The sequence below is a fragment of the Sturnus vulgaris genome, chromosome 16 (assembly GCF_052056855.1).
Source record: "Sturnus vulgaris isolate bStuVul1 chromosome 16, bStuVul1.hap1, whole genome shotgun sequence".
Classification (NCBI taxonomy): domain Eukaryota; kingdom Metazoa; phylum Chordata; class Aves; order Passeriformes; family Sturnidae; genus Sturnus; species Sturnus vulgaris.
The window spans coordinates 14,664,418-14,686,262 of NC_142258.1; the positions used below are offsets into that span (position 1 = coordinate 14,664,418).

At 57.2% G+C, this 21,845-nt stretch overlaps 2 protein-coding genes across 4 annotated transcripts in view; both read left to right on the top strand.

The window, feature by feature from the left end:
* Positions 1–18: 18 nt before the first annotated feature.
* On the top strand, positions 19–6,239 carry DECR2 (2,4-dienoyl-CoA reductase 2). Of its 2 annotated transcripts, none has more exons than XM_014888489.2 (9): positions 19–140; positions 216–284; positions 656–707; positions 1,715–1,850; positions 2,156–2,280; positions 2,776–2,869; positions 3,123–3,227; positions 4,169–4,357; positions 5,232–6,239. In XM_014888489.2, exons 1-9 carry the CDS (start codon positions 43–45, stop codon positions 5,264–5,266), a joined length of 903 nt encoding a protein of 300 aa, XP_014743975.1. In that variant the 5' UTR covers positions 19–42; the 3' UTR covers positions 5,267–6,239. The 2 variants fall into 2 exon arrangements, with proteins under 2 accessions (XP_014743975.1, XP_088030784.1); XM_088174658.1 differs by having other exon boundaries at positions 24–140; positions 4,169–4,386.
* A 2,237-nt stretch (positions 6,240–8,476) lies between these two features.
* RAB11FIP3 (RAB11 family interacting protein 3) overlaps positions 8,477–21,845 on the top strand; it is a 76,137-nt gene continuing 62,768 nt past the window's right edge. For both annotated transcript variants that reach the window (XM_088174644.1, XM_014888520.2), the window contains exon 1: positions 8,477–8,986. In XM_088174644.1, the coding sequence (XP_088030770.1) occupies positions 8,492–8,986 (495 nt within the window). In that variant the 5' untranslated portion in view covers positions 8,477–8,491. The remainder of the gene's footprint in view (positions 8,987–21,845) is intronic.

Below are 21,845 nucleotides of genomic sequence, written 5' to 3' on the forward strand. Positions count from 1 at the left end.
GGCGTTGCCCGCGCAGGCGCAGTGAGCAGCGCCCGCCCCGCCATGGCCGAGGCCGCCATGGCCGCGCGGGTGCCCCCGGACGAGGACGGGGATGAGTGTCTGCCCCAGTACCGGCACCTGCTCAGCCCCGACCTGCTCGCGTGAGTCCCGGCGCTCCAGGGTCCAGCCGGGTCGCCTCCCCGGGGCCCGGCTCTGACCGTGTCTCTGTCCCACAGGGGCCAGGTGGCCTTCATCACCGGCGGCGGCTCCGGCATCGGCTTCCGCATCGCCGAGATCTTCATGAGGTGCGGGAGCCCCTGCGCTGGGACAGACCCTTCCTTCCCTTTTTCTTTCCCCCGTTCCCTTCTTCTCTTCCCTTCTTTTCCCTCCCTTCTCTTCTTTTCCCACACTTTCCTCCTCTTCACCCTCCTTCTCTTCTCTTTCCCACCGTCCCATCCCTTTCCCCGCTGCGGTGCCAGGCCCTGGAAGAGCCGGGATGTGCAGCCGAGGGCGGCAGAGCCCTCAGGGAGGCTCCGGGCAGGGCTCTGGCTCTCCCCGTCCGCGTCCTGCGGGCTTGGAGCCGCAGCAATTCCTGCAAGGAACCCCCGAACTCCTCCTGGTGATCCCGAGGTGCTGCTGAGGAGCCCGGCCCTTCTCACCTGCCCCTTCCCTGCAGGCACGGCTGCCGGACCGTCATTGCCAGCAGGAACCTGCAGCGAGTGTCCGAGGTGAGTCCGGACAGCTGCGAGCCCCGAAATCCTTCTGCTCTCTCCCGGTGGAACTGGGAGCCCTGGGAATAGTGCAGTAGGTGGAATGGCTTCCCAGTGCTTCCCAGCCCTGGGCACTCCGGCAGGGTGGGTGTGGGTTTGGAGGGCTGCACCCACAGCAACTCTAGCATGGCTCAGTTAACCTGGAACGTGCTTTGTGGGGGCTGTTCCACCATCATCATGGCTTTTTGTGGGGGAGGGAGACAGAAATGAGGGAGGTTTGTCAGCAGGGCAGAGCCCAAGGTTGGACTGAAACCTCAGCGTGCAGTAGGAGCTGAGCCCAGGGGCTGTGTGGCTTGAGGTTGGTTGCACAAGTACCCTGTGTGTGTTTTGGGGCAGAGGCGAGGGTGCAGGTGTGCTTGGCTGCCATTTCCCACTCCCTCATGCTCACGTGCCAGAAGAAGCTGCAATGCTCAGCAGGTTTTTAGTCCTCAGGGGTCAGAGTCTTCTGAGGCCACAGAATCTGCAGTCCAGGCTCTAGCTGCTCATGCACCCGTGTGTTGTTGGGGTTCAAAACCTCTCACAAAGCCCAAAACAAAAGCTGGAGCAGCTCTGAGTGTTGTGTGGAGTTGCTCCTGAGCTCGTGTGTCCCCTGTGCTTAATTCCTTGGGGAAAATCTTACTCTTAATGAGCCATAGGGGTGGCTTGTGACAAACCCTGATCTGCAGAGCTGGTCTGTCTCACAGCCTGACACCCGGCTTCTCTTTCTTTGCCCTTTTGCCCACTGACTTTTTGGATCTAAAGGGCAATTATGCCTGGGGTCATGCCAAAAATGCCTTGCTGGGGTCCAACCTTTGTACTTGCCCTGCAGAGATGTTGCCTGGGATGTGCTGTGTCCATGGCAGCCCGTGCAGGTGACTGGGCTGAGCCAGCTGTGGCTGAGATACAGCATGCAGGAGCTTTCCTTGGCTACCCCAGGGATAGTAGGCTGCACCCAGGCTCTCTCAAGTCTCTTTTTGCTCCTTCAGGCTTCGAAAAAGCTGGTGGCAGCCACGGGGCAGCAGTGCCTGCCCCTGTCCATGGATGTCCGGCAGCCCCAGACCATCGTGGCCGCGGTGGATGAGGCGCTGAAGGAGTTCAAGAGGATTGACATCCTCATTAATGGTGAGGATGGAGAGGGCAGGGCAGGGTTTGGGCTCACTGCTGGGCAGGGTGTGTTCCTGCACAGGCATCCCTGGGGGCACAGAGGGAGCAGAGGTCTGTGTGTGATCCGTGGCCATCCCTGTTTGCCTGGGTGTGCATCATCCCTGCTCCCCTTATGCTGCAGGGCACCCAGAGCCACCAGTTTATCCCTTACCAGGCCTGTGTCCATGTGCTCTCTGGCATGCAGACATTATCCCTCACCCTCCTTGGCACAGAAGGGCCCTGACATCTCTCCCAGCCCTGTCCTGCCTGTCTCTGTGGTTCAGGTGCTGCAGGGAACTTCCTGTGCCCAGCCAGTGCCCTGTCCTTCAACGCCTTCAAGACAGTGATAGACATCGACACCATGGGCACCTTCAACACCTCCAAAGTCCTTTTTGAGAAATATTTCCGGGTAAGTGGCATGGAGCCAGGGGACTCTGAGGAGAGGGTCTGGTGAGCAGGGGGTAGTGTCAAACCACACTGTGCTCCTGGGCAAATCAGGGAAGTGCAAGGACCCAGAGCCTCCCTGCACAGATCCACTCTGTTCCCTTCCAGGGATCCCAGCCCTGAACTGGGGATCCTCCTGTCCCTTGCCCTGGGGCTTTGTGCTGTTGCAGCACCTTTCCATGCTCTGCCACCTGGAGAAGCTGTGATCTCCTGCCCCTTTCCCAGCTCTGCCACTTTGCCTTGGCCTTTCCTTCTGCCCTGCATGTCCCACCTCTCCAGCAGGACCCCGCTGACTGCCCCCCCTCTGAGATTCAGTGGGTAGAGCTGCCCCAGTGATGGCTTGGCAGTGCCCATGGGTGTCTGTCCCTCCAAGCCCAGCTCTCCTGTCCCTCAGAGCCCTCTGTGTCCGTTTGTGCTGCTCCCTGCCTAACTCCACATCTCCTTTCCTTTCCTTCCCCAGGACCACGGTGGGGTCATCGTTAACATCACGGCGACCCTGAGCTACCGAGGGCAGGCCCTGCAGGTGCATGCTGGAGCTGCCAAGGCTGCCATAGGTACCTCAACACACCCTGCTGGGGCCAGGAAAGAAGCCAGTTCTTCCTAAATACTGGGATGAGAAGATGCCTTGTGGGGGGGGCAAGCGTGAATCAGTGTGTTACTGCATGCCTGGGTTTGGGATGAGGCTCTTCTCCCCTCCAGGGCCCTTTGCTCTCAGCCAGACTGTTCTGCAGCATTTTTTCCCCCTCAGAAGAAGTTGCTGGGATGGCTCTGCTCCCGTTTCTCACTGCTGTTACAATCTCTCCCCAGATGCCATGACCCGTCACCTCGCAGTGGAGTGGGGACCCAACAACATCCGTGTGAACAGCCTGGCCCCCGGCCCCATCACGGGCACCGAGGGCTTCCGACGCCTGGGTGAGGCAGCCTGGGCTCCCTGCCATGGCACTGCCCTGCTGCCATTCCCTGGGAGGGGACTGGGAGGGACCCCCAGTGCCACACAGCTCCTGGGGGGTGGCTGCTGGACACGGCTGTGCTGTGGCTTGGCTGGCCCAGCACTGTGGGAACATTCCCACATCCCTGGTAGCTCCCAGGGCTCTGTTTTGGCGTCAGGTTAGGCTCTCTGATGCCATGATGGAATGTGCTCCCCCAAAACACAGCCCTGCCTGAGGGGTTGGCTCCTGTAGTCCATCAGCAGAGTTCTGCTGCAGCTGCAGAGGATGGGAAAGAGCTGGAGCTCTTAGAGTGGGTCCAGAAGCCATGGAGATACTCCAAGGGCTGGAGCCCCTCTGCTCTGGAGCCACAGAGACCTCAGAGCCCCTTCCAGGGACTAAAGGGGCTCCCTTGGGATAAGGGATGGAGGGACAGGACACAGGGAATGGCCTCCCACCACCAGAGGGCAGCGCTAAATGGGATATTGGGAAGGAATTCCTGGTTGTGAGGGTGGGCAGGCCCTGGCACAGGGTGCCCAGAGAAGCTGTGGCTGCCCCTGGATCCCTGGGAGTGCCCAGGGCCAGATTGGACAGGACTTAGAGCAGCCTGGGCTAGTGGAAGGTGTCCCTGTCCATGGCAGGGGAGTAGAAGGAGAGATCCCTTCCAAACCTAAGCATTCCATAATTCCATGGTTCTAAAGTTATTGAGGTCCTGTCTGAGCTTGCTATGTAAATACAAAATCCCTGCTGGGCTTGAGCTCCCTTCCTTTAAATCTTCCCAGGTTTTTATCACAGGGCTGTGCCAGGATCTCATCCCAGTTTCCTGGAGCACTCAGCCAGCCCCATGGCAGTGCTGCAGTGCCTGGCCGGCCATGGTGGTGGACAGTCCTCCCATGGTCCAAACTGACTCTTTCCTGCTCCTTTTAGGTGGGAGATTTGCCGAGAAATCCGACCAGTTCTCCGTGATCCCGCTGCAGCGCGCGGGGAACAAGACGGAGATCGCGCACAGCACCCTGTACCTGGCCAGCCCCCTCTCGTCCTACGTCACCGGCACCACCCTGGTCGTGGATGGTGGGAGCTGGCTCACCTCCCCCAACAGCTTCTCTGCCTTGCTGGGTATTGCCTCCTCCTCTGCTAAACTCTAGGTGACTGCATTTCCCCCTCGTGGGATGGAAGCAGGGCTTCTCAGGGAAACTTTGCTTTTTCCGGGGGCACAGGGCACAGGTCCCATGAGGAGCAGCTGAGGGAGCTGGGGAAGGGGCTCAGCCTGGAGAAAAGGAGGCTCAGGGGGAACCTTCTGGCTCTGCACAACTCCCTGACAGGAGGGGACAGCCGGGGGGGATCGGGCACTGCTCCCAGGGAACAGGGACAGGACAAGGAGAAACTGCCTCAAGTTGTGCCAGGGGAGGTTTAGGTTGGGTCTTGGGGAAATTTCTTCACAGAAAGGGTGGTCAGGCCCTGGCACAGCTGCCCAGGGCAGTGATGGAGTCACCATCTCTGGGAGGATTTAAAAGTCGTGTGGATGTGGCACTTGGGGACATGGGTTAGTGGTGGCCTTGGCAGTGCTGTTGAGCAGTTGGGTTTGATGGTCTTAGAGGGCTTTTCCAACTTCAATAATGATTCTTAGCCATAATTCTCCTGGGGCATGGCATGGACATGTCCGTGTGGACAGTCCTGGGGATCAATTGGGACGAGCAGAACTTGCTGGATTTTCCCTTGGAGCCTGGCTTGTGACATGGTGTCTTTTGGATGCTTGTCCAGACACCTCTGAGATTCCCCCAAAGCAGCATGATGCCCATTTTCTGTGCCCCAGCAGCAGGATTGAGCACAAAGAATGCCAAGAGCCTCTTCCTTTCATGAATTCCTGCAGCCTGGCAGGGGAAGGGCTCTCCTGCCTTCCTCTCCTCCCTGCCCGTGTCCCACCTGGCAGCCTCCATGAGCTGGGCAGGTCCCAGCAGGGCTCTGTCCCCACCTCCTCCCTCTCTTGCAGATGTCTGGGCTGCAGGAGCAAACCAACCCCAGTGATGGACAGCGTGGGACTGACCAATGGACAGATGTGACCTGGGACAATGAGGGGGACATCTCCCAGAGCCAGTGCTCACAGCCACAGCCTCTCCTCGGCCAGTGGTGGCAGTGGTGACACTACCAGCCCCCTGTTTGCCTGGGGGACACAGCTCTGGGGGTGCCCACCCCCAGCCTATGCCATTGCTGCCTTCTGAGCTGGTGTGGCTGTGGGTGCAGAGACAGCATGGAGGGCTGAGATGGTCAGTGTCTCTTTGTGGCTCCCTCCAAGCTGCTCTTGTGGCCTCTCCCAAGCCTCAAGCAGTTCCACCAATGGATACCCATCCTCTTAGTCCCCTCTCCCCTATCTGAGCCTGAGAACTGCCCAGGACCCCCAGCAGCAGCTCCTTTTGGGGAGGGGGAGCAGCTCAGCCCACCTGGGGTCGGGGTCACCCAGTATGATGGTCCCAGATCTGCCTTGGCAACTTTTGGAGGGGAATCTCTGGCAGCGGGAGGTGGCTGTGTCCCCAAGGGGTCCTGGGTGGGACAGAAGTCCTGAGAGGCTGCCAGGGCTGTAGCTGGGATGCCCCTCTCCAGGGAGCAGAGGGGGTGTGAGGACCACAGCACTGCAGGTGTCCAGTGGTCTGTGCACACCCATCTGTCTGTCACAGCAGTGTCACACTGCCTCCTTGCAGGCACTCTAGCTGAGGGTAAGAGAAGGGCTAGAACTGGAATCCAGTCCTTGCCTCCTGCTGGGCTGCAGGAGCCACAGTGGGGCTGCTCGGATGGTGCTGCTGGAGCCAGCTCTGTCCCTGGTGCTGGTGCCCCAGGGGACATAGGCTGCTCCTGTGCACCCTCTCTCTGCTGCTGGTAGCTTTTAGGCTCACCATGGATGCCATGAAGCTTGTTCTCCTACTTAATTGTATTTCCTACTTGATTGTAGATTTGCCAGGTTTTGCTCCTTCCTCCAGGCCACAAATAAAGAACTTGCCCCTGAGCAGTGATGCCTCTCTCTGCTGCATGAGCACCAGTGCCAAGCTCAGCAGACTGGTCCTGGTGGTCCAAACTGGGCCCTGAGGGAGGGGGGAGAGCCACTGCTCCCACTGCCAGAGCCTCGTGTGGCTCCAGTCCCTAGCTTTGTGGTGCCCCAGTGCTCCCGGCCCACGGGGCTTGGGGACCTGCCAGCTCCTCAGCCCCAGTGGCTCTGGGGAGGTGCTGAGGGCTCTGGTGAGAGACTCAGGCCTTAAGAGGGATGGGGATGTGGGACTTGGGCTGGGATCTGGGTACTGTCCTGGGGCTCCTGGGATTTGGCTCCTGGCACAATTCCTGGGTTACAGGGTGTGTTTTCTCCTGGAGAAGGTGCTTGTGTGATGTGTGTTAGCCCTTGTCTCTAACCTGCATCCCTGTTCTGGGAGGCTCCACGGATTTCACAGTTCAACCATGACCAGGTGGCTTGGGCTCTGTGGCCACTGCAGGACGAGGGAGCTGAGCTTGGCCATGTGCTTCCAGCACCAGGGGAAGGACAGAGCTCCGGGCCCAGCCTTGGCATGGCCTGGAGCTGCAGGAACCCATCCAGGGGCACAGAGCTGCCCCTCACAGCACCAGGCTGGCACCTCCAGCCCTGCAGGCACCTTGTTGTCCTGCCAGTGCCATCCACGCAGGACCCCTGGCTGCCTGAGCTGTCTGGAAAGTGGGAACTGTATTGCCCAGGGGATTTTGCAGGGAATGGTTTGGGCAATGTCACCGTGCAGCTGTGCTTCCCCTGTGGGACTGACAAGTCCCTGCTCACCTTGAGGAATGGCTGTGATGAGGATTTGGAGCAGAGGTTTCCATCCTTCCCAGCGCTGGACTGGCTGGACAGGGGTGACATCCTCTCTGGGATGCTGAGTGTGCTGGGGACACACTGTGGCCCAACCAGGCAGATCCTGAGATGTCACACACATCCATGGCCTGGGCAGGGTCACTGGGGCCAGGGATGCTCTTGCTCATCAAATTTGCTGCTAATTATACCCAGGGGCTGTAATTCCACCCGCTGGGCCAGCTCATGGGTGTGCTAGCAGGGTCATCCCAGTGCTGCAGCAGAAACTGCAGGTGCACCGAGCCTGCAGGGCCCCAAACACGGGCATTAATTATTTCATTGACGTGGTCCCAGGGGTGTCCTGGTGCTCAGTTCCCCCCTGGAGCAGCCCCACTAGGATTGGGGGTCCTGGAACACAGCTCATCTCCTGAAGGGGATTTGGGGTTCCACTGCACAGTTTATACCTGGAGCAGCTGGGTGGTCCTGTTGCACAGCTCCCCTCCACAGGGGGTTGGGATCCCAGAGTGTGGTTTGGGCTCCCAGAGCACAATTTGGGTTTGGGATGCTGGAGTATGGTTTGGGATTCTAGAGCACAGTTTGGGGTCCCAGAGCACGGTTTGGGTTTTGATCCTGGAGCATGGTTTGGGACGCTGGAGCATGGTTTGGGTTTAGGATGCTGGAGCATGGTTTGGGTTTGGGCTCCCAGACCACGGTTTGGGATCCTGGAGCACAGTTTGGGTTTGGGACCCTGGAGCATAGTTTGGGTTTAGGATGCCGGAGCATGGTTTGGGTTTGGGGTCCCGGAGCACGGTTTGGGTTTGGGGTCCCGGAGCACGGTTTGGGTTTGGGATGCCGGAGCATGGTTTGGGTTTGGGGTCCCGGAGCACGGTTTGGGTTTGGGGTCCCGGAGCACGGTTTCTCAGCAGGAGTTTTGGGGTTCCCATTCACGGTGCCCCCTGGTCCCACGTGCTCGCGCTCCGCCCGGCCCCGCCGGCCCCGCCCCCGCCGCGCGCGAGCCGGGAGGGGGCGTGGCCTCGGACGGGCTCGCGCCGCGGAGGGGCGGGGCAAACCGAACGGGCAGGCGAGTGACGTCACCGCCCCGGCTACTGCGGCGGCGGCCGGGCTGGATCTGCCGGTTCTCCGCGGGCAGCCCCGGAGCGGCGGCGCGGGCGGGCGGCCGGCGGGGTTGTATCTCGGCACCGCCGCTGTCTCCTCCATCCCCGGTCCCGGCAGGACCCGCGGCCCCGGCGCTCGCAGCCGCCGCTCCCCGGGCGGGGCGGGACCGGCGGGGCCGCCCCCGGTGTCGGCGGGCGGGGCCGGAGCTCCTCGCACAAAGCCGTGAGTGCCGCGGGGACCGCACCGGCACCGGCACCGCCCCGATGTGAGCGGGGCATGGCCGCGGGGCATGGCCCGGGGCGGGCGGCAGCGGGCGCGGAGCGCCGGCGGTGAAGATGGAGCCGCGTCCGCCTGGGACCGAGCCCCCGCTGCCCCGGGGGCCGGGACCGGGGCCCGAGCCAGAGCTGGAACCGGAGCCGGAGCTGGACCTAGAACCGGAACCGGAGCCAGAGCTGGAACCAGAACCAAAGCTGGAACGGGAGCCGGACCTGGAACGGGAGCCGGACCTGGAACCGGAGCCGGACCTGGAACAGGAGCCGGAGCAGGAACCGGAGCTGGATCTGGAACAGGAGGCGGACCTGGACCCCGAGCCGGAGCCGGAGCTGGATCTGGAGCTCTGGGCACTTGAGGCCGCCGCTCCCGGCGCGGAGCCGCCGCCCTGGTGCCCGGGGGAGGCCGCGGACAGCCCGGGCCCGGGGGGCCCCGCCGAGCCCCCGGCGGAGGAGGAGCCGCGCCTCCGCCCGGTCTTCGACGCCCTGGACCGCGACGGCGATGGCTTCGTGCGCGTGGAGGAGTTCGTGCAGTTCGCCACGGCCTACGGCGCCGAGCAGGTGAGTGCCGGGCACCGGGCACGGACACCGCACCTGCCCACCGCTGCTGGCTCCGGGCCCGGCCACCGCGGGCGGCGGCACCGCTTGGTGTCCGGTGATGGACCCGCCCGAGGGTGATGGGGATGGTGGCTCCTGTCCGGGTCCGGTCCTTTGACAGCGGCAGTGTCCCCAAGGACAGCGCTGGCATCGCCGTGGCCCCGGGTGAAGGGCACGGGCGGCCCGAGCGGCTCCCCCCGCCCCGGGAGGAACCGGAGCCGCCGCGTTCGGGGCAGCAGCACCGCGGCGGTGCCGCCGGGAGCCGGCGGCTCTTTGTTCTCCATCGCTGCCGCCTCGGGGTTTGCTGAGCAGCGGGGACATCCCGGGCTGTGCCGCTGCGCCGTGCACCCCTTGCTGGCACCGAACTGGCCGTGGGTCACCTCCAGAACGGGGAGCATCCCTGCCATGGCAGGGGTTTGGAATGAGGTGATCCATAAGGGCCTTTCCATCCCAGACCATTCCCTGGTTCTCTGCTACCTCGCTTATCAGGGTTTGACAGTCTGAACGGGTATTTTTTCCCCCCTTTCTGCTGCTGTTCCCTGGCGAGCCGGTGTTCCCCTGCAGCAGATCAGAGGCGATGTAATTTGAAGCTTCCTGGGCTGACCCAAAATGGAGCAAGCTCCGGCAGCGCTCGCCAGGGGATGGAGATGAATTTGTTGGTGTTTCATGCATTGACCTGGGCTGGCATCGCTACCAGGAAAAGAAGATTTCTTTTTTTAAGGCGTGCAGGTATTGCTGTGAAGTTTCCCTGTGCCTGCCCAGATCTGCTCTCGTTCTCCATCCGTGGCTGCTGCCCGGGTATTTAAGTGCCATGACAAAGCAAATCATGTGTGAAGGAGGCTTTTGGTGGAGGAGGGCTTTTTATCCCTATCCTCGTGCTAGAAACACCCCTCAAAGATAAAAGAAAGGTATTTATTGTAGAAAAATAGCCCTGCAAAGTGGAGCCAGAGAACTTCTTTGTGTTGCTGGTGAGGGCACTGTGTGTGCTGAGGGTCTCAAGGTGTGAGCACAGGTACCTCGGCTGCACCTGCCTGTGCCACAGAGAGGCTTTATTCCTGAATCCTCTGTTCTGCCTGTCCTGCTGTGGGCCAGGCTCCCTGTGCCACCGCCGTGTCCCCCCGCTGTCCCCAGCAGGAGCAGGCGGTCCAGGGCGGCTCCTGGCTCCTGCACACGGTGCCACCTCCCCGGGGGACGCTTTGCCTTCGTGTCCCCTGGCGTGGAGCAGCCCAAGGACGTGGGAAATGGGGACAGGAGGTGGCGTGTGCATGGCAGGGGACGTGGCAGGTGGCTCTGGGCTGGGTGGCTCAGCCCAGCAGCGCCCGGTGCTGGCGTGGGGATGGTGCCAGAGCTCCAGAGGGGCCTCACTGAGCCTGGAAAACACTCTGAGACCTTGGCCTGGGCACTGGCTGTGGGCTGTTAAGGTCACTCCAAAGCTCAGGAGAGGTTCCCTGGAGGTTTTGTGCCCCTGGATAGCGTCTGTCTGTCTGTATGGATCCATCTGGGAAGGATCCCTGTTCCATCCTGCTGAGCACAGCTAATGCTGCCTGTGCTGCCATAAATGATGCTTTGAAAACCCATTTCTCTTCAGCAAGAGGCTGGTACAGGCAGCTCTTGGCATGCAGGACAGCTGGGTGCTGGTACAGCACCTTGGGGAGGTTGGTGTGGCAGTGCCCGAGCCAACAGCCCTGGGCAGTCCAGGGGACTGGCAGAGGAGGAAAGGTGATGTGTGTGTGTGCAAGAGGACCTGGTGTGAGTCTGCAGCTGAGAAAAGACCAGGGCACATGGAGGGAGGAGGAGAAGGGGTTGGTGATTGGGTCTGTAAGCTCCTGGCAGATCATGGAATCACAGAATATCCTGAATGGGACGGGTCCCACAAGGATCGTCCAGTCCAACTCATGTTCCTGCACAGACACCCCAACAATCCCACCCTGGGCATCCCTGGCAGCGCTGTCCAAACACTCCTGGAGCTCTGGCAGCCTCGGGCCATGCCCATTCCCATTCCCAGCACCCTCTGGGGAAGAATCTTTCCCTGATATCCGACCTAAATCCCCCCGATGTGTGGAGTAATAAAGGGAGGAGTTCTGGGGAAGTTCCTTGACCTATTTTGTGTGAAGCAGCTGGAACTTTTGGAAAGCAGTGATCCAGCTCAGGTGGAAGTTACAGGGGAGGAACAGCCCTGGTGGGTAAAACAGTGACTAAATGAGACCCTCAAGGTGTAAATAAAGGCTGTGCCACAACCAGAACTAGGCTGCTCTGAGAGAGGGGTCGAGGTTTGATGGCTGGCTGGATAATCAAAAAGGGCATTTAATGAGGAACAAATTCCAGCCCTCTTGCTGGAGGTACCTGCTTCCTTTTTTCCTCCCCTCCTGCCTGCTGTCCACAGGGGTGGGTTCATAGTGGTGGAACAAATGGCTAAATTTAAGCATGACAAGCAGCTGATTCCTGGGGCTGGAGAGGGCTGAAGGGTTAAGGAGAGCCTGTGTGTGTGTGTGTGTATCCACATGGATGAGGAGCTGGAGAGCAGCAAGTGTTGTCTTTAGCGCTCAGTCAAACACCAGAGGCATTCATGGGCTGCTGAGTGAGCGCTGTCAGCTCGTTTGGCTGCAACAATTATTAGCTAAATGTCACAGGGAAGGCACCAGCTGGCATTTATTCCATAAACACCATGGGATTGTGGATTTCTAGTCGGATGAATTGGGTATTTTTCTCTCCGTGGGGGGATAAAAAATGGGATTGGGACGGGGTTTTTCTTAGAGCAGCTTGGGGTGTTGGAAGGCTGACTGGGAGAGCTCTGTGGTTGTGGTGCTGGCATGAGGAAGAGATCAAGGCCAAGATAAAGGCAGTGTGATTTGATCTGCAGTGATAACAATTGATAAGGATTGAGGCTCTTGCCTGAACCTTCATCTTCCAAGGGGTGATGAGGGGATGGTGCTGGGGGTGACACTGAGCCAGGCACAGCTTTGGGATGGTCCTGTCAGTCTCTCCCGGGAGGATGTTTGTCCAACGTGGATTGTTTTGCCACTTGAAAGGCTCCCATGGGCCCCGATATGCTCCATGGATTTACAAACAAGATGTGGGACAGAAAGGTCTTGAGGACAGCCTGACTTTCCTTGAGAACAACTTGATTTTTCATCCAGGACCCCTGGACTGCTCCCAAACCACCTGGGAGGCAGCTGCCAGTGGTGTTGTGTTTTTATTGTCTCCTTCCTCCCCCTTTTCCCTGCATTTCTCTGGGCTCTGATGCTCCCTGGTGCCACTGGCTGGGACAGAAGGCTGGAGTAAGATTGGCTTAAATAGCGAGCAGGGAGGTGGGGACACACTTGATGTCACTTTATTGTCACCTTGTAAAGCAGGAGGGGCTGTGTCTTGCACTTCTGGGAGTTGCACAGAACCTAAGGCCATTGTGGAACCACTTTTGGTTTAAATTTTTATTTCAAAATTTATTTTTACATGTCTTGCCTGCTGTATCCTTGCGTTGTGGCTGTCTGGCTGAGGTGACAGAGCCCGAGGCTTTTCTCCCTGGATTCATTTCCAGCAGGCTCAGAGGAGAATGGATTGTTTGTAAGGCTGAGGACAAGCGTTCTGCTGGCACCTTGGGTTGTTTTTCCTTTTTTGTTTTGATCTAACAGACAATTGGAGAAGGAAGAGCCTCTTGCACCACATGATCTCACTGCCTTGGGTCAATTAAGAGAAATCCCAGAGTTTGTCTAACTCACTTCCAAAGGCTCCTGTTCTGAGGGATCTTCAGCCTTTTTTTCCCCTCTCGATGATCAGTTTGAGCTTCATTTCAGTGTCATTTGTTTTGCTTTCTTTAACATTTTTATCCCTCAATACCTGTCCTGCCACCACATTGGCTCATCCTCAGCTGAGCTCTCCATATTCAGTTTTTAGCTTTCCCTCTGGGCATGTTTTCTGAAGGTTTTTATCGGGTTTGTTGTACTTTTCCCAGCACTTTTTCAGCCTCTTGGAATGGGGTGCCCAGCCTGAGCTGAGAGCTGTGGAACAAATCCCATTTTGGGGCTGGCAGGGATCATTGCAGACAGCAGCTGCAAAGAATCCTGGAGTTGGTTTTTATTTTTGAGTAAAACAATCTGAAAATCTGACAGTCTCTGCAATGAAGTCTGGAGAGTGTCAAACTGCAGCTTTGTAGTGGTTCCCCGCTGTGGTGATGGCAGGCTGGCTTTTCCTGCTCCCCTCTGGTGGATCCCTTGGGGAGTGTGTACCTGGATCCAGGATCCTCCTCCTTCCATCTCCCTTGGTGATGCTGACCTTGCATCTGATTTTGGATGTTCTCCCTCTTCCCCTTGGTTTTCTCCACTTCCCTGTGAAATCTAATGATCTCTGTCATGAGGAAACCCAAATTTTATTTTTTTTCATTTTCTGATGGTTTTCCCCCAGTCTGAACAGAGGAGATGCTGGTTTTATGAAGAGATTTCTAAAATTATCTATCGTGGTTTCACAGGCGAGTGAGGCTTAAATTGTCTCCAACTGTGTTGCTGCTGCTGTACCTTCCAGAGGCTTTAATTGCTGCTTAACTTCATAGAATATCCTGGCTTGGAAGGATCATCAAGCCCAGCTCCTGGAATTTGGTTCCTGCTGTGGAGAGGGGCTGGGATGGCACTGGGGGATGCTCGGGGTGTGCAGGAGGTGCCCGTGGACATCCCTGTGTGCTTTGGAACAGCAACAAATCTGAAATATTTTGCTTGCTTTGACCAAAGGCCCAGTTTTTTCCCCCCAAATAAAACCATGGCAGGGAATATGTGGATTTTGGGAGATTGGGTGGGAGCCTTTTCCTCTCTTCCTCCCTCCTCTCCTCCCTCTTCAAAGGGCTTTTACCACCATCAATAAATAACAGTTCTGTGTGTTCCAGGAGCTCCAAGACAGGAGTTTTTCTTTCTCCCTCAGAGAGGAAAACGCTTCCAAGCCAACATATTTTGTGTAATTTTGGGCGAGGTAGTGGCTGGATTGCAAATTCCATTTTCAGCTCACTTGATTCACTTATAAATATCCCCAAAGACTCCAAGGAAGAGACGATTCCTGTGCTCCTGGGTTTGTTCAGCTGCTCCTGCTCAGGTTTGACTTTAAGCTCCTGGGAGGCCTCCTGGGAATGGTGGGGAGGGCTGGGAGCAGATCAGACCCGGGCAGAGCTCTCTGCTGATGTGTTTGTGGCTGGGATCACATGCATGGATGGCTTATCCCAGTGGGATGGAGCCTGGCAGGACTGTGAATGCTCAAAGGCAGGGTTTGTCTGTGTGGGCTGGGAGGAGGGTGGTGCTGGTAATTTTATCCCAGCTACCAGTTTATTAAATCAACCTTTTTATTCTGCCTTGCTCCTTCGGGTTAAGAGTGCAGTGAATGCAGAGTGGGATGTGGATTTTTGGGAGAGGGACTCTGGAAAAGGGCCTGGAGGGACAGGACACAGGGAATGGCTTCCCACTGCCAGAGGGCAGGGATGGATGGGATATTGGGAAGGAATTGTTCCCTGGGAGGGTGGGCAGGCCCTGGCACAGGGTGCCCAGAGAAGCTGTGGCTGCCCCTGGATCCCTGGCAGTGTCCAAGGTGATGTTGGAGCACTCTGGGACAGTGGGAGGTGTCCCTGCCCATGGCAGGGGTGGCACTGGATGGGATTTAGGGTCTCTTCCAATCCAAACCAGTCTGGGGTTCTGTGATTTGTTTTGGTCAAGGTTAGTTGTGTTCCTCTGGAATTTGAGTTCATTCCTGCAAATAAAGAGCCATTGGTTAGCAGGGAAGGCAGAAGCAGCAATCCCACCTGTCAGATGCTGTGGGTAGGGGAGCAAACCTGGGGTGTCCAGGCTGTGGGGGGTGGGTGCAGCACCAGTGAAGGGCTCAGCTGGTACTGGGTGGGCACTGCCCCAGGCGGGGACAGGAGCCCCAGCAGCAGAAAAGGGACATGTCGGGGCTGTCAGTGTTGGGGTGGAAAGACTTAAGCCCATCCCATTCCACCCCTGCCATGTCCAGGGACACCTCCCACTATTCCAGAATGCAGCAAACCCTGTCCAGCCTGGCCTTGGACACTGCCAGGGGCAGCCACAGCTTCTCTGGGCACCCTGTGCCAGGGCCTGCCCACCCTCCCAGGGCAGAATCTGTCCCTAATATCCAATGTAACTCTCTCTTTTCTGTTCAAACCCATTCCCCCTTGTCCTGTCACTGTCTGCCTGTGCAAAAGTCATTCTCCCTCTCTTTTTATAAACCCCCTTTAAATACTGAGAGAAGAAAGGTGGATTCACAAGAAGCTTCCTCTCAGGGCGAGGGTATTTCCTAGGGCTGTGATTGATTAAAATTGGATTGGGGTCATCGTAATTAACTGATTGGAGTATGATAGTGCACCAGAACACAGGGCTCATTTCGAGCTGCTCTTGCCCACTGAGCCCTCTCCCAAAGCATTCCCAAGCTGCTGATACCATTATGTAACTCAGCCCAGACAGTAATTGATAATCATTACAATTGCCCATAGAATTCCTCCCCACTTTATTCCTGTTTGACTTTCGTTTGCTGCTCATTGTCAGAGGAATGATCTGCTTGGAACCCAGGGGCTTTGAATTTTTAATTCCTGGCTTTGGAATTTTGCAAAACAAATGACTTCCTTTTAGGCTCAGCCTGCTTGGGCAGGGAGAGCTGCTTCTGCTGGGCCACCCTCAGCGTCCCCTCTGCCATAGGACCAACATTTTTCCAGCTCTGTGGAGCTGCTGGCAGTGAACCATGGCTTGCTTCTCCCTGTTCCTCATGCCTGGCTCCATTTCTTCATAATTCCTGCGTGGTTTCCTGGCCTGGCACCCCAGGGGGGAGCAGTGCTGGCCTTTCCCTCTGTGGTTGTGTAAATTCAGGCACCCGTGGAAAATGGAGGTACAAAGCTGCCAGACTGGTTCTGCTGGGCTGAGGATCAGGGAGGCACTGGGGTTGGAAAGGAGTTTGAGTCCAACTGTTCCAACATTGCCAAGGCCACCACTGAAACGTGTCCCCAAGTGCCACATCCACGTTTTTTGAGCACTTGCGGGGATGGGGACTCCACCCCTGCCCTGAGCAGCTGTGCTGGTGTCTGACCACCCTGGCTGTGAGCACTGGCTCTGGGAGATGTCCCCCGCATTGTCCCAGGTCACATCTGTCCATTGGTCAGTCCCACGCTGTCCATCACTGGGGTTGGTTTGCTCCTGCAGCCCAGACATCTGCAAGAGAGGGAGGAGGTGGGGACAGAGCCCTGCTGGGACCTGCCCAGCTCATGGAGGCTGCCAGGTGGGACACGGGCAGGGAGGAGAGGAAGGCAGGAGAGCCCTTCCCCTGCCAGGCTGCAGGAATTCATGAAAGGAAGAGGCTCTTGGCATTCTTTGTGCTCAATCCTGCTGCTGGGGCACAGAAAATGGGCATCATGCTGCTTTGGGGGAATCTCAGAGGTGTCTGGAGAAGCATCCAAAAGACACCATGTCACAAGCCAGGCTCCAAGGGAAAATCCAGCAAGTTCTGCTCGTCCCAATTGATCCCCAGGACTGTCCACACGGACATGTCCATGCCATGCCCCAGGAGAATCATGGTTAAGAATCATTATTGAAGTTGGAAAAGCCCTCTAAGACCATCAAACCCAACTGCTCAACAGCACTGCCAAGGCCACCACTAACCCATGTCCCCAAGTGCCACATCCACACGGCTTTTAAATCCTCCCAGAGATGGTGACTCCACCACTGCCCTGGGCAGCTGTGCCAGGGCCTGACCACCCTTTCTGTGAAGAAATTTCCCCAATACCCAACCTAAACCTCCCCTGGCACAACTTGAGGCAGTTTCTCCTTGTCCTGTCCCTGTTCCCTGGGAGCAGAGCCTGACCCCCACCACCTGTCCCCTCCTGTCAGGGAGTTGTGCAGATCCAGAAGGTTCCCCCTGAGCCTCCTTTTCTCCAGGCTGAGCCCCTTTCCCAGCTCCCTCAGCCTCTCCTGGTGCTCCAGCCCCTTCCCCAGCTCTGGTCCCTTCCCTCCAGCCCCTCAGGGTTTGTTTTGTTTTAGGGGTCCAGGCCTGGCCCTGCCCTGGGGGTGCCCCAGCGGGGGCTGATCCCAGGCCCTGCTCCCACGGTGGCAGCACAGAGAGGGAATCTGCCCCTGGGGAATTGTGCATTTTGTACCTGCAGTGCCAAAAGCATTCCCAGCTCCTGTCAGAGTGCAGTCCTTGCTCTCAGGGTGCACTGAGCTGCTCCTGATGAGGTTTTTTGGGCCATTGGAACCAGCCCAGTCTGCAGGGCACCAGCCACAGGGGGAGAAACACCAGGGGTCTCATCAGGCTGCTCTCAGAATCACTGGCTGTTCATATCCTTGTGTCTGTGCTTTGGATCTTCCAATACTTGGGTGGGAAGGGACCTAAAAGCCCATCCAGTGCCACCCCCTGCCATGTCCATGGACACCTCCCACTGTCCCAGGCTGCTCCAAGCCCTGTCCAGCCTGGCCTTGGACACTGCCAGGGATCCAGGGGCAGCCACAGCTTCTCTGGGCACCCTGTGCCAGGGCCTGCCCACCCTCCCAGGGAACAATTCCTTCCCAATATCCCATCCAGCCCTGCCCTCTGGCACTGGGAAGCCATTCCCTGTGTCCTGTCCCTCCATCCCTTGTCCCCAGTCCCTCTCCAGCTCTCCTGGAGCCCCTTTAGGCCCTGGAAGGGGCTCTGAGGTGTCCCTGGAGCCTTCTCTTCTCCAGGTGAGCACCCCCAGCTCTCCCAGCCTGGCTCCAGAGTGGCTCCAGCCCTTGGCACATCTCTATGGGCTCCCCTGGAATGACTCCAGCTCCACATCCTTATGTTGGAGACCCTTGATGTGCTTGGTAGCAGGAAGACACCTCCAGGCTGAAAGAGAGCTCTGTATTACCAGGGCAGTCACAGTTCCTATCAGTGGTACCTGGCATCAGCCTTGTTCTGGGATCCCAAAACTTCCAATTCCAAGGAATAGCCCTGAAGATGCCCTGGAGCAGTGGAAATGCCAGCCTGGGCTTTCTGCATGCCTCAGAGCTCTGCAGAAATGGTCTCTTCATCCCAAATTTTGGGTTGTGATGAGGCTTCCCTTTCCCTGCAGAGCTTTTGCTGGAGTTGGTGTGGGACAGAGTAAGTTATTAATTAGTTATTAATTAAAGTTGTGGGGGGAGGGAAGAGGAGGGGACCTGCCCAAGGAGAGCCATGGGGACAATTCCTCCCAAAATGTCACTAGTGCTGAGCTGGAGTGCTTGGTGTTGGCTCCATGGGGAGAGCAGCTGGAAAATCCCAAATCCCTGTGAGTGGGGGTGGAGCCTGCCCTGGCACACAGCTCTCCTGCTTTTGGGGCTGGACTGGGCTTTTCCTCCAGGGACCTGAGGATGTGAGAGCCTCAGTGGGTCAGGGATGGGGCTCCACCACTGCTGGCACGAGGCTTCCTTCTGGCTGTGGGGTTGGTCCAGGCACTTTATTCCTGATTTTGGTCAGGGTTTTATCCCTCTCTAGGGAGAAAACTGCTCTTAGAGCAGGGATTTGTGGAGGCTGCTGTGGAAAGAGGCTGCAGGCTGCTGGAACCATCCAGCTCCTTCCAGTGCAACAGCAAATCCCCTTTTCCTAGGAATGCCAGTGACTAAACTGCCTTTGCTCCCTGTTAGCACATTCTGTGATTCTGTTGAAGCTGAAGCACTCAGGGACGTGAGTCCCTGAATGATGGGAATTTGTTTTCTGGATGAAATGACATCAATTCCTGAGATCCTTTGTGTGTCCTGGCGTGTCCCAGCTCCACATGGCATGGGCTGGTGACAGCTCTGGGGTGTCCTGTGGAGCTGTCACTGTCCCAAGGGTGGGTACAGCTTTGTTCCCAGGCTGAATGTCCCTCTGTTTGACAACGGCCTCGAAGTGTCCCAATTTATTTCTTTTTAATAACACATTGTAGTTTTCCAGAGGAAAGAGCTCCTGCTCCCCCTGTGCCATGTCCTGTGGTGTTAGGTTGTGTTTGAGTCACTGCTGCTGCTGGAAGGGCTTTTCAGCTGCAGGCTGCTCCTGCTTCCTCCCCTGCCCTGAGGAGGAGGAGGAGGAGGAAAGCCAGAGGAGAGGACCTGGTGCTGGGAGCTGCGTCATCTGGCAAGGCTGACTGTGGAAAATCCATTTGCCAGAGTCCAATAGGAAGCTGGGCTCCAGCAAAATGTGCAGGAAGTCAAAAGAGCCCAAACCAACATTCTTTAGAGAGAAGAAGCTGTTGGGGACAGGAAGCAAAGGGTGAGGGCTGCTGTGGGCACAGGGCATGGAGCTGGGCTGGGAGCCACGTGGTGCTCCTCAGTCCCACATTCCCAAACAAATAGAGCAAGAAATGAGGGGCTGTGCTTGCAGAAGGTGGATCTGTCCTGAAAGTCTCCTAATGGGGAAATAACATTGAGTCTCACCTTGGCTTTAGAAGCTGATCAGGTTTTCATCACTGCCTGTGGCTGGGGAGGGATGGAGAGGCAGCTGTTGCCTCTCTTTTGCCTGGCCACATTCTTTATTTTTTCCAAGGGAGTGGCTGTTCTTCACCCTGCTCACTGTGTGTGCCTGAGGAGTTTACAGCTGGGAGGAAAAACACAATTTGGATATCCTTGTGGAATTTTTTCCCTGTGCTTGCTAAATGGATGCAGCAACCAGCTAATGCTCTCCTGGCTGCTTGGCACTCTGGGACTACTGTCCTGGCAGGAGCACTGCAGGGAGGATGCAAAGAGCAGAGGGAAGGTTTGTGGGGAATTTTGGAAGCTTTGAACAGGGGAGTGCTGGAGGTCTTGGTGTGGAATAGGAGCATTCTGGAGACCTTGGTTTGGAACAGGAGGGTTCTTGATGTGCACCAGGGAATTCTCTTGTACCCTGAGCTGCACCTGCAGGCTGTGTGGAGCATCCATCCCATGCTGGCCTGGTGGGTGACAGCCCAGAGCAGAGATGTGTGTCCCTGTGCAGGGCAGGGACTTGGCTGCCAGCCTGGCAGACACCTGCAGAGCCAGGGAGCAATTCCAGGCCTCTTGCTGCTCCCCTGCCTGGAGGAGGTGCTGAGGAGCATTGGGGTTCTTGGGCTGCTGTGGTGATGCCTTCATGCCCAGTGCTTACAGTCACTGAGGTTCTGGGCTTCCCAAACTATGCGTGGCATCTCAGCCTCTTCTCCCTTGCTCCAGGAATCTACCTCTGAGCCTTTGATCCGTTCTGGGCTCTTTTTCCCCCCTCTGGCATGTCTGCTCTCTGTCCTTCACACAAACAGCCCTTCTGGAGCTGCCTGAAGGGGTGCCAAAAGGAGGGGAATACCTTGAAGCAGCTCTAAAAAAATAAATAAGTCTTTATGCTTCTGGTCTCTGGTTCAGGCTTGTTTGTGTCTCAGTTTTGCCAGGGTGGCAGGCACGGTGGGGCTGGGCCAGGCAGGTTCCTTCTCTCCTGTTCAGCTGCTCGTGTTTGCCACTCCCCTGGACTTCACCTGTGCTGCCCCAGAAGCTCCTTGTGCCCACCAGATTCCCAGCATTTACCAGCTGAGAGTGCAGCGCTGTGCCCCCAGCACAGGAAGGATGTGGAGCTGGAGTCATTCCAGAGGAGCCCATGGAGAAGCTCCAGGGCTGGAGCCCCTCTGCTCTGGAGCCAGGCTGGGAGAGCTGGGGGTGCTCACCTGGAGAAGAGAAGGCTCCAGGGACACCTCAGAGCCCCTTCCAGGGCCTAAAGGGGCTCCAGGAGAGCTGGAGAGGGACTGGGGACAAGGCATGGAGGGACAGGACACAGGGAATGGCTTCCCAGTGCCAGAGGGCAGGGCTGGATGGGATATTGGGAAGGAATTGTTCCCTGGGAGGGTGGGCAGGCCCTGGCACAGGGTGCCCAGAGAAGCTGTGGCTGCCCCTGGATCCCTGGCAGTGCCCAAGGCCAGGCTGGACAGGGCTGGGAGCAGCCTGGGACAGTGGGAGGTGTCCATGGACATGGCAGGGGTGGCACTGGATGGACTTTCATGTCCTTTCCACCCAAACCACTCTGGGATTCTGTGACTCTAATCCTGTTGTAGGGGTTACAGCCTGTACACTGCTTTGGGGAGGCTGAGTGTGCCAAGCCAGTGAGAGGATTTCATCTGGGATGTGCCATGGAGGTTTTGCACTGCTTTCCAGCCTGGAGAGGGGAGCACAGGGAAGCAAACACCAAAATCCTGGATTTCTAAGCCTCTGTAACCACACAGCCCCAGCACACAAACGCCTGGCTTTGCTGCAGGGCACTTTGCACGGAGCCACACCAGCAAAACATTCAGCATCTTAAAATGCCAAATCCTTGGTATGTGACCTCCTGGTGTGTTTTATTGTGTTTTTTATTCAGATCAGCTCCAAAGCCTGGGAGGGTCCGTGTCCCTGTTCTGCAGGGCACAACCCGGGGTGGCTCAGTGGTGGCACCTGGCTCTTCCCCCAGGGTAGCCCCATCCTCCACCGAGCTGCGTGTTTTATCTAAGCAGGCACTAAACCTTTTTTTCTTTCTTGCTTTAACCCGGCCTCCTGCCACTGAGCTGTGTTTGGAAGGGTGAGAACAGGTTTCCCTTGTCATCAGCAGAACAAAAGCTAGAAACAAAAGCTTGGAGGGTGGAAGAAGAACCCTCTTCAAGTTCTTTAAACAAATAAATGTTTACAGTAGAGCATGGTGGCTGCTGAAGCCTTTGAGCACTTAGGGAGCAACAGGAAACCTGGAACACTTGAGCCAAACAATTAAATTTGGATTAAAACCATCTCAGCGTAACTTATATTCCTGTTAATGTTTCCAAACCATCCTTGAAGTTGTTTGTTTAAATATGTTTTTATGCTTCAGTGGCAACAATTGAGGGATAATTTGGAAATGTCACACTTGGCATTTGAGA

Bases quoted from the DNA above. Each gene is read 5' to 3' on its own strand.
- DECR2 (XM_014888489.2), top strand. From the start codon at position 43: ATGGCCGAGGCCGCCATGGCCGCGCGGGTGCCCCCGGACGAGGACGGG. The intron at 708-1,714 runs GTGAGTCCGGAC...TTGCTCCTTCAG, and splicing joins ACCTGCAGCGAGTGTCCGAG to GCTTCGAAAAAGCTGGTGGC. The intron at 4,358-5,231 runs GTATTGCCTCCT...CCTCTCTTGCAG, and splicing joins CAGCTTCTCTGCCTTGCTGG to ATGTCTGGGCTGCAGGAGCA.